The sequence below is a fragment of the Phoxinus phoxinus genome (assembly GCF_949152265.1).
Source record: "Phoxinus phoxinus genome assembly, chromosome: 20".
NCBI classification, from domain to species: Eukaryota; Metazoa; Chordata; class Actinopteri; order Cypriniformes; family Leuciscidae; genus Phoxinus; species Phoxinus phoxinus.
The window spans coordinates 11,914,334-11,926,090 of NC_136895.1; the positions used below are offsets into that span (position 1 = coordinate 11,914,334).

At 37.7% G+C, this 11,757-nt stretch overlaps 1 protein-coding gene across 2 annotated transcripts; it reads left to right on the forward strand.

The window, feature by feature from the left end:
- Positions 1-58: 58 nt before the first annotated feature.
- xpnpep1 (X-prolyl aminopeptidase (aminopeptidase P) 1, soluble) lies at positions 59-11,612 on the forward strand. Of its 2 annotated transcripts, XM_079592377.1 has the most exons (20): positions 59-459; positions 2,007-2,128; positions 3,844-3,907; positions 5,094-5,198; positions 5,446-5,538; positions 6,743-6,886; positions 7,007-7,102; positions 7,386-7,467; positions 7,565-7,775; positions 8,135-8,224; positions 8,306-8,356; positions 8,470-8,528; positions 8,782-8,859; positions 8,959-9,030; positions 9,572-9,632; positions 9,726-9,795; positions 9,901-10,074; positions 10,214-10,290; positions 10,675-10,773; positions 11,301-11,612. In XM_079592377.1, the coding sequence occupies exons 2-20, from the start codon at positions 2,012-2,014 to the stop codon at positions 11,418-11,420; spliced, it is 1,863 nt and encodes a 620-aa protein (XP_079448503.1). In that variant the 5' UTR covers positions 59-459; positions 2,007-2,011; the 3' UTR covers positions 11,421-11,612. The 2 variants fall into 2 exon arrangements, with proteins under 2 accessions (XP_079448503.1, XP_079448504.1); XM_079592378.1 differs by lacking the exons at positions 10,675-10,773; positions 11,301-11,612 and adding an exon at positions 10,505-10,567 and having other exon boundaries at positions 328-459.
- The last annotated feature ends 145 nt before the right edge of the window (positions 11,613-11,757 follow it).

Consider the following 11,757-nt stretch of genomic DNA (forward strand, 5'->3'; position numbering starts at 1 on the left):
CTTTGTTCAGCTAAATGACGCACAGACAGAAGTCATCATTTTTGGCCCATCTGCTTTCACAGAGACATTTGTCAGTAAATTAGGACTTTTGTCTGGTAATTTCCATACACATGCTGAGATGTTATTTTTATTCAGTTATGACTAACAAATCAATGCTGTAGTCAGAAGCTGTTTCTATCAACTCAATATATAATATAGTTTAACTAAATAACATTTAACTAAACAAATTGAGTTTTCATTTGGTCTTTATAGCAATATATACCACTAGACTTCTGTGAATCACAAATCAAAATAGACTAGAAGTGGGAGATTCCCATGTTCGCCGCCATGTGACTGGAAGAGGCAGCATGTCACGTGCCCGCACACGTCATCACTGTAATGGCAGCTTCCTTCGCACACTAACACAAGGAACAGCAGAGTTTTACCAATAGTTTACATTTCGGGACTCGCTTCTCCAAGGTAAATGGTGAATTGTTTGATGTCAGTCATTCACTATATGTGCTGCATGCTCAGAAAGCGGCGGTGGATTGTGCAGCGTGAGACCAAGACGAGTGTTATTGTTGTCGCTTGCATAACATGCGTTTGTTTTGATAATCGAGGAAGCGTCTGCGCGCACCACACAGCCCTCTCATTTGATAACATAGAAAAAAAAATGATCAATGTGCGTGCGAAATAAATAAAACCAAGTATGTTTGCAGACTAATAGGCTACCATTTCTCTAATCGAACAAATTATATTTTGATTAACAGTACTGGGTACTGCCACACCTTCCACGGATACCATATAATACAAATATAGTATTGTTTTGGTTTAATTCAGTTTACTGATGCGTTGTTAATTCATCATACACTGCAAATCTTTCGTCTAAAAGGAATGCTCGCTAATTTACTGTTTAAATGTACATTGTTATTGTCGAACTGTGGAGCCCGTCCACCCAATCAGCTGTCCGATATGATAATTCCATTGCAGTGATTGGATGATGGAACAGTTACCTCTCGATGATGTAGCTTTTTGACAACAGCGCATGTTATTGTGAATGAATGAATAGAGAACGGCTAAAATTATGTAGCCACAAAAATAAACTGTAATGTATTTAAAATATCTGTGACTTCAGTTTCCTAGAAGCCCTACAAAAACCCCATTAAAGTAGCCATACTTTACCAAAAAAAAAAAAAAAAAAAAGGCATAAGCTATACTGGTTTATTAATACTGTAAAATCATATGAATTACTATCAATCAGAATCTTTATTAATTCACTCGTTTGAATCCTTCATTCATTGACATCAATGACATAATCTTTTATCTTTGAAAACTAATGTTTTTAGTGTTAGTCTTTTGCGGAAGGAACCAATAAAGCGCTTGAATTTCACATTTGGTTAATGGTTACGTAATGACAAAATAAGAAGACGTAGACAGTAAATCTTTAACTATGGGATGGACGCATTGTGCCACCTGAGAGACAGTCTGTGCAAGGTAAAGGTTAACAATCTCATATCTCTCCAACTTTGAGCGCCACGTTAACAGTAAGACCTCAGGTTCACAGAGGGAAAATGGCTACAGGTAATTCACAAAAGCCTTTTTTACGCTTATATATGCACTTTTGCACACACGCGTTAAAAAACATTGAAATTCTGTCGACACTATAATAACTTGTTGATTTCATCATGTCAATATACTTGGTAATTGATCTGATGTCACTTAAGTATTCAAACGTAGTCTAGCAGTGGTTTTAATTTATTACAATCTCATATCAAAGTTGAAAAATTCACACTCATGTGAACAGATTTACTAAATTGTTTGGTTCGCAACTTCGCATATACATTTTTATTTCTTTCACACAGGGATCATTGGACTGAGATTATAGTTGATTAGCATAGGCCTGAAAGTGAAAAGGTCATGTGTATTAGATTTAGATATCGACTAAAATATTACAATGGCAAACGACTGATTGTTTTTTCACTCTGTAGTCATCATTGTGTACATTTTGCCACTTTCTCTCTGAACAGACGCCATGTCCCCGAAGATCACGGTGGAGTTGCTCCGGCAGCTCCGGCACGCCATGAGGAACGGCAAGTGCATCGCAGAGCCCATCCAAGCTTACATCGTCCCTTCGGGAGATGCACATCAGGTGAACCTGCTCTAAAACACACACGCTGTGCTCCATGCGTGATTTATAAACATACAACCTGTGATTTATAAAAAATACAGCCTATGATTTATAAACGTATTGCATGCGATTTATGTGCATTACGAATGTGTGTGGTGTGGTGTGTGGAGTGTCTCAGTCGTGTCGTTTCATTTCTGTGATTTATAAACATAGAAGCTGTGTCCCAAATGACGCACTATACACTATGCACTTATGTACTCAACCTTGTAGTGTATGAACTTTATACGTTTATTTTGTCTTTCAACATCAGATTCTGATAGCCTGTCCCCCTCCGATACGTGATTAAAGCTGGGACAGTCGAGTGCATGAAGTGTCCAGCATTCTGGTTAAATAAGTGCACCATCCGGGGACTTAAAGCGCACTTTTTCTTTTTGGGATTTTCAGTGTGAACGCACTAATCGCACTATTTATACTACAAAATGGCATAGAATAGTGCACAAGTACGCAATTTGGGACGCACCTACAGTCTTTGATTTATAAACATAATAGTCTGTAATTTATAAACATACATTCTGTGATTTATAAACATTCCTCCTTATAAACATTTAACCGGTGATTTAAATGTACAACCAGTGAATTCTAAATGTACTGCCTGTGATATATAAAAATGCTACCTTAAAAATATTCAATGTGTGTGTGTGTGTGTGTTTAGTGTCTCAGTCGTGTTGAGTCTTTTCATTTCTATTGTGTGAGTGATGGGCTTCCCTCACCCCTTCCTTTCTAGGTGTGTGTGTGTCCGTCCGTGTGTGTGTATCCGTCCGTGTGTGTGTCCGTCCGTGTGTGTGTGTCCGTCCGTGTGTGTGTGTCCGTCCGTGTGTGTGTGTGTGTCCGTCCGTCCGTGTGTGTGTGTCCGTCCGTGTGTGTGTGTGTCCGTGTGTGTGTGTCCGTCCGTGTGTGTGTGTCCGTCCGTGTGTGTGTGTCCGTCCGTGTGTGTGTGTGTGTCCGTCCGTGTGTGTGTGTCCGTCCGTGTGTGTGTGTGTGTGTCCGTCCGTGTGTGTGTGTGTGTCCGTCCGTGTGTGTGTGTGTGTCCGTCCGTGTGTGTGTCCGTCCGTGTGTGTGTGTCCGTCCGTGTGTGTCCGTCCGTGTGTGTGTGTGTGTGTCCGTCCGTGTGTGTGTGTCCGTCCGTCTGTGTGTGTGTGCCCGTGTGTGTGTCGTCCGTGTGTGTGTGTCGTCCGTCCGTGTGTGTGTCCGTGTGTGTGTCCGTCCGTGTGTGTGTGTGTGTGTGTGTGTCCGTCCGTGTGTGTGTGTGTGTGTGTGTGTGTGTGTGTGTCCGTCCGTCCGTGTGTGTGTGTGTGTGTGTCCGTCCGTGTGTGTGTGTCCGTCCGTGTGTGTGTGTGCCTGTGTGTGTGTGTGTGTCCATCCGTGTGTGTGTGTGTGTGTCCGTGTGTGTGTGTGTCCGTGTGTGTGTGTGTCCGTGTGTGTGTGTGTCCATCCGTGTGTGTGTGTGTGTGTGTCCGTGTGTGTGTGTGTCCGTGTGTGTCCGTGTGTGTGTCCGTGTGTGTGTGTGTGTGTGTGTGTGTCCGTCCGTGTGTGTGTGTGTGTCCTCCTGCTGAGTGTTTTCTTTCATTCTGCTGGATGGTTAAATGATCAGTAATTAGGACTGATTGCTGACAGAGCTGATCTCACTTTTCCCCTTCGTCTCTCTCTTTCCCCCGCTGCATCTGTCCATCCTGCAGAGTGAATACATCGCTCCCTGTGACTGCCGTCGGGAGTTCATCTGCGGATTCAACGGCTCTGCAGGTGCGTGCAGGTGTTGCTCGAAGTTTAGTGAATTTTGGGATCTACGGGGTTCACTGGTACAAAACATGACAATACCCTCTTTAACTGGGTCACAATGGAGATTTATCAACTATAGAATTGCGCAAACATCACAGTGGAACACGCATATTGGAACAATTATGTTTATTACAAGATATGATTACCGGTACTTGCATAAATAAAGATAAATCACAATCAGACAATATAATCACAGACACACACACGCAATTATCGACATTGCAACACTCCAAGAAGTGCCATTCACCCCACCTCAATCTCATTCACCCAAAGAATGAGGAAGTAAAACGGGGATATGAGGTTCATATTTTATGACTATGAGAGACCGCTTGTCATGCATGATTTACAGCTCGTTTTTACAGTTTGACTGTGGTAGTAGTCAATGAGGCACAGACTCATTCAGGAGTGGCATGAAGCATAACCCAACATCCCTCATATACTACTACTAATAGTAATTATAATCGCAAATAAATTAAAAGTAATAATTTAGTAAGAATAACTTTAATCTATTTTGTAAATAGTTTTATATAATAATAATTTATTATTATATATTAACACTATAATTGTATTGTTGTTTATTATTATTAAGTGTAAATCGAATTATTATTATTAATATTTTATAATCATAATATTTAAATTACTTATAACTATTATGTATTTTGTTCTTACATATAAATCAAAGTAATATGATTATTATTATTAATTAATATGTATTATACTAATTATTATGATAATACATTATTATTATCATATATTAAGAACAATAATTTAATAAGCATTACAGTAATCTCAAATGTAATTTAAATGTTTATTAATAACAACAACAATAATACAAATAATTGTATTTAATATTTTTTATTGTTTATTATTAATTGTAATCTAATTATTATTATTAGTAGTTAATAATATTTTAATAACCATTATAATAATTACTTTTTTTAATACTAATTAAAAAAAATAAACAATCTCAAAATAACAGAACAAAAACAGACATTTATTTTTAAAAAATTATATATTTTTTTAAATTGTATTTTCCCCCCACTTTTTTTCTAATAATAACAAGTGCTTCTGGTTTTTGCTTATGTTTGTAATACACAGAAAGCGCATGTTTGCAGGCTATAGATGGATTAATGTTGTGTGCTTGTTTCAGGCACTGCTATAGTCACAGAACAGCATGCGGCTTTATGGACTGATGGGCGGTACTTCCTGCAGGCCAGCCAGCAGATGGACAATAACTGGACTCTGATGAAAATGGGTACAGGGCATGTTTGCATAATTTTATGACATGCAGTTGCTAGGTCATTACATTTGTTATCAGATCGCTTCTTTTGGAAGCAAGTTGCCCAAGGTGCTGCTTTTCATTAGAATATTTTCTTGAATTGAATATTGAGACACATTCCACTGACTTCACATAGATCAATCTTGAGGTTTATGTCGATTAGTCTATATACACCGTCGTTCAAAAGAGCAATTTGAATATGATTGTGATTTTGTATGGTCAGGACTGAAGGAAACACTGTCCCAGGAGGACTGGCTCATCAGCGTTCTCCCAGAAAACTCCAGAGTGGGAGTTGATCCTTGGATCATTGCTGCCGGTGAGGATTCAACAATAACGCCTTTAAATATAAATGTAGTTATGCACACAAATATTTTCAGCCATATTAGTAGGGGCATCATGCAACTTACATATGGGTACAAATATATTTTAGTGAATTAAAATAATATTTTTAAGTTAATTCTTATTCATAATTGTATTTATATATTATTTAAATAATTAATTGTTTAAATAGCTTGACGCTTCTGCATATTAGTTAGACTATTTGACTATTAAAATAATAGATATAGTTATCCATTTAGATATTTTCATTCATATTAATGTATTATAAACATATATATACACACACACACACACACACATATATATATATATATATATAAATTTGACTAATGAATTTGATTACCACTTTATTAAAATTATTAATTGTTTGTATGGGCATGATGCTTCTACATATTCTGCAATATTTTATTTGAATAATTGTAATAATATTTTTAATTTGAAAGGATTTTAATAATTAATAAAATATAGGAAATTATGATTAATTGTTTAAATAGGCATAACACTTCTGCATATTAGTCTGAACTATTGAAAATAATGAATATGGTTATCCATACAGATATTTGTGTTCATATTTGTAGGGGTGTCATGCTACATTTATTATTATTATTTTGTTATTCTTTACATATGTGTACAAATATATTTTAATGATCTTTTTATCTACATTTCATTTTACTGTTAAAATTCGTTGTATTCATATTTCACTTTTGAAGTAATTTTTTTTATAATTTACAACTAACATTTTTTTAATGGGGGTGAATTAAAAAAATAGTTTTAGTATTCATATTTAGTATTGTATATTTCATTGTATTTTACTTATTCATTATCACTGAAGCATATTTTGATGGACTGTGATAGATTAAACTCTGTTAGAATATTTTCTATTGTGAAACTGTTATAGATTGAACTCTGTGAACTCTATTTTTCAGTTGACTCTTATGAAAATATTTTAAATGAAGTAAGGCCAGATGTAGTTTTACAATTTGTATCTAAGATAAAAAAAAAAGATGTAATTTTTAATCTCTTTTTCTCCATGAATATAGCCGGGATAGCTGGCATGGTGTTAAACTATAAACAAACAAAGAAACAAACTTAGTTTTACTTTACTTTAACTGTGGTTGCAGTCAGAGAAATCATGTTATTTGAACTGTAAACCATCAGCTGTCTGTGGTTGTGTTGTTCAGACCAGTGGAAGAACATGTCTAAGGCTCTGAGCGGCGCGGGTCACTCTTTAGTTGCGGTGCAGGACAATCTCATTGACGCCGTCTGGGAGGATCGGCCGGCACGGCCCAGCACCAAACTCATCGCCCTGGGGCTCAAATACACCGGTCAGCACTTCTCAATGGAGGATAATTACACACTATATACATTTGATCTTAAAGGTCAGTCAGAAAGTTTGTGCTGCTGAACATTGAGACTCTTTTTTTTTTTTGCCGTTTCCCTTGTAGGCCTAACCTGGCAAGATAAAATTACAGCTCTGAGAGGAAAAATGGCAGAAAGGAAGATTTCCTGGTTTGTGGTCACGGCTCTAGATGAGATTGCATGTACGTATCAGCGTACAGCGCGGTTTGTGTGTGATTTTAGTGGTCAGATCACGACCCAGCACTCGTTTTCCTCTCCACTTTCCTATTAAGAGAGCTCTTGTGTCAGATTAGCTTGTGTTGATGTTGATAACTATAGACTTGATTGCGACATTTGGTAAAGTGAAAGTCCTGGAAATGCCTTCACGAACATAGTAAAACCTCTAAAAATGACTTGTGAGATCATTGAAATGATTACTAAAGGATCATGTGACATTCAAAACATGAAATCACTTTCTCTCTCCAGGGCTTTTTAACCTGCGCGGGTCAGATATCGAATACAACCCCGTGTTCTTCGCCTACGCCATCATCGGCATTAACAGCATAAAGTAAAACTTGTATTCCTCATTCTTCACTTTATACTAAAAATTTCCCAGGTTTCAAAACATGACTCATTGCTGTCATTTGGTCCATGTGTTATGTTAGATTGTTTGTGGACAGCAAGCGTTTGTTGGACACTGCGGTCCGGCAGCATTTGGAGCTGGACAGCCCGAGCAAACCGGATCTGACCGTACAGTGCTTTCCGTACGAGTCGGTGTTCACGGAGCTGCGCGCGGTTTGTGCGGCGCTGGCGCCCAAAGATAAGATGTGGATTTGCGACAAAGCCAGCTGCGCTCTTACAGAAGTCATACCTAAGGTGAGTCAAGATACTTCCGAAAAATCCAACTCAGAGGAAGCATATACAGGGAAAATTAAAGCGGTCCCAAAATTGACCCCTGAGGGACGCCACATACAAAAAGGGGTATATTGGGAGGAAATATTCCCTATATTCACACAGCAAATGTGTTATCCTTTTGGATATGAAGTAAACCACTGTCATTATACAAAAGCTGTCATATTTTTTAATCCTGTTTTATGCTTTTTTTTATGGTTGCAATTTGACCAGGTTGCTGTGCTCAAAACTGGGAAAGTCTAGATATTTGAATTTTCCATCTAAAGTGTTTAAATATGAATAAATATAATTAATTCAAATTTATTACAATTGTAATTGTCCAGGCCCACAGAGCTGCAATCCCATACACACCCTTATGTCTGGCAAAAGCCGTCAAGAACCCAACAGAGATCCAGGGCATGAAAATGGCACATGTAAGTCCACGTGGCTAGAGATATTCCAGAAATCTTCAACTTTTTTTTTCTGCCTAATTGATCACAATGTTTTTATCACAGATCAAAGACGCCGTGGCGCTGTGCGAACTTTTTGCCTGGCTGGAGAAAGAGGTATCGCCATCCACTGGAAATTCATTCAGGACGACTTTTCTATGTTTTTCTACCTTATTGATTGAATGATGAATACATAAACGAAAATATAAGAGTATTTGTCATTTGTCTAGATTCCCAAAGGTACGGTCACAGAGATATCAGCAGCAGATAAAGCAGAAGAATTGCGCAGGTGGGTCGAACATGCTGCATTCGACCTGCAAAAAGAACCAAACAATGAATTTTTTGATAATTTTATTAATAAAAGCAGTATCATAATACTGATGCCATCGTTGCCAGTGCGTTTAAAAAGCTGCATTACTTGCTGTTTTTCTCTTGTATGAGATTGTGGCGCCACCATCTGGTGATCTGTGGAACTGCAGACACTGAAGCAGCAAGAAAATCTGCTTTCAATTGAAAATCTTTTCTTTTTTTTGTCTATCTAGTCAACAGAAAGACTTTGTTGGGTTGAGTTTTCCAACCATCTCTAGTGTCGGTCCAAATGGGGCCATAATACATTACAGGTGGGCTGCTATGATAATACAGTATTTAACCATGCATTTAAAGTTTTTGTTTTTTCTAAATTGTTTTAAAAAACTCTCTCTTTCTGATCTGTCGTTTAGGCCTCTCCCAGAAACCAACAGAACTCTTTCTATTAATGAAGTTTATCTTATTGACTCCGGCGCTCAGTACAGGTAAGTACACAAACACTGCAGGACAATTAGTGCTTCATTTATTTATTTATCTAGATATGAAAGAAATAAAGGGTAACTGTTACCAAAATTGAACCAAGGCTTTTTTTGTTAATACCCGAGTCAATCTTTCGTGTAAAAGCATAATTAGAATGGAAACGCCACTTTTAAGATTGACCGTATTTTCGTTTTAGGTCAAAATGCCTTTTGAATGGCAGTGCTAGGGGCACTTTTATGATAGCATCAACATCGCTGTTTTTAAAACACTAAGAAGGCTCGACACAACATAAACTGTGCTGGAAGTATCACCAGGGGCTCTACACATGAACTCGAGCATTGCCTACATTGTTTGTGTACACAAAGTTTACTAAAAAGAAAGGTTTTGTACGACTCAGTTAGTGTTTCCAGTGGCTGGAATTTTGTCGGTCAAAAGTAGTTGAGATTAACAAAAAGAGCCTAGGTTCAATTTTGGCGACAGTTACCCTTTAAAGAAATTTGATATATATATATATATATATATACAATTTTTCTCTTTGAAATCCAGAGATGGAACTACAGATGTGACTCGTACAGTGCATTTTGGGACCCCATCTGATTATGAGAAGGTAAAACGTGTTTTTTAATTTCCTTCAAGATCAAACTCTCTCCTTTACTTAATAGTCTGAAAACTATCAGTACCAAAACTTTGATCTCTACAGGAATGCTTTACATACGTCCTAAAGGGACACATCGCCGTCAGTGCTGCTGTTTTTCCCAATGGTACCAAAGGTACGTCCTTAAAATCAGAAACTTGAAGTTGGGTTTGTTCTGGAGCAGTTTGAAGTGAGGTAAATAGAAGTGTTTGGTCTCAGTGGACTGTGCTCTTTTCTGCAGGTCACCTGTTGGACTCGTTTGCTCGTGCTGCTCTCTGGGATTCTGGGTTGGACTATCTTCATGGTACGGGCCACGGCGTCGGATGTTTCCTGAACGTGCACGAGGGTCCGTGTGGCATCAGCTATAAAACCTTTGCAGACGAACCTCTGGAGGCCGGAATGATCGTCAGCGATGGTACAGAAACACACTTTCATTCTGGATTTATTAATTGCAGTTTTTAAGGCGGCATTATTGCAACTCTGCCTCAAATGTAGTTAAAGTTTATTGTGAAGTTGGTTCAATATATTTAAGTCTTGTGCGTGTTTGGTTCCAGAGCCCGGGTACTATGAAGATGGATCCTTTGGCATTCGGCTGGAAAACGTTGTCCTGGTAGTTCCCGCAAAAACCAAAGTAAATACTGCATCAAACCACTCCATAATCAGTTCATATTTATGCTGAGAAAAAATCCAAATATTTGGACACATTTACATGATGCTTTCTCCAGACCAATAGGTGTCAGTATTGAGTCTAAGACGTAACAGCACAAATTAAACCAAAAATTATTTAATTCACGGTTGAGAGTTCTGATAAACGACATTTTAGCTTTTAACCTTCCTTTTTTCAGTATAACTACAGGAACAGAGGTATTCTGTCCAAATATTTGTTTGCATGATACTTCCTCCACACCAATAGGTGTCACTATTGAGTCCAAGACATAACAAACTAAACCAAAAATTATTTAATGCATGTTTGAGAGCTTTTATTTCAGCTTTCAACATTTTTTTTTTTTTTCAGTATAACTACAGGAACAGAGGTAGTCTGACGTTTGAACCCCTCACCCTGGTCCCCATCCAGCTGAAGATGATCAACACAGATCTGCTCACACAGAAAGAGGCAAGAGCAAACCGATAGATACTACGGTTGGGTTGCAATGGCTGACTACTTTATCAACATTTTTTTTACACAAATATTGTTAATTTTTTATATTAGTAGTGATGGTGCTTTAATTAGCATGCTAACAGTTTCCTGTGTTTTAGCAACAGGGCAGTTTGCACAATAACTATGAAAAAGTATTGCAAACATATTTATAATTGTTTATTTAAAAAATCAAATCTAACCACAACAACTGAAAAGAAAATGATAAGAGATGCCTAAAGCTTACTTCAGTTTTGTCGTGCCCGGCACATTAGAGCGCACAAGAAAGTTTAATTCTCGTCCAGTGTCTGCGCTATTTCGCATAAAGTACGCATGCCCTAGCATAAAAACTTGTAAAAACCAAAGTATACGTTCCGGCTTTATGCTTGAGACAGCTATCTTCTGATAATTTACAACATTTGAGTGCATGAATCCTTTAAACCTCTATGAAAATGCTTTCGTTAATGCATGGATTGCTGTAATAATACATACTTGTCATCCTGCAGCGTGATTGGGTGAACGACTACCACAGGAAATGCCTGGAGACGATTGGAGCAGAGATGGAGCGGCAAGGCAGGAAGGAGGCTCTGGATTGGCTGATCCGGGAAACTCAGCCGATTGTCTAAAAATGTTGTTTACAGTTTTTTTTTTTTTCATCGTTGCAACGATCGCCAGTGATTTATTTTATTTTTCCTGTCGTTCTCTTTCAGTCTTCGCCTCTATCTGCTTTTCTGCTGGATATATTTCACTTTCTGCAACTTTTGTAAAGCACACTTTCAGCTGTTTTATGCGCTAATTAAAAACTGTGTGGAAAAAGACAGTGTGTCTTTTACTTTTGCTCATCCCAGGGAAAAAATAATTTACTCCAGTTCGTGTTCTTCCAAACCTGTATGACTTTCTCAGCTGTGAAATGCAAAATTATACATTTTGATAAATATCCAAGCTTCTTTTTTCCGCCTAAAA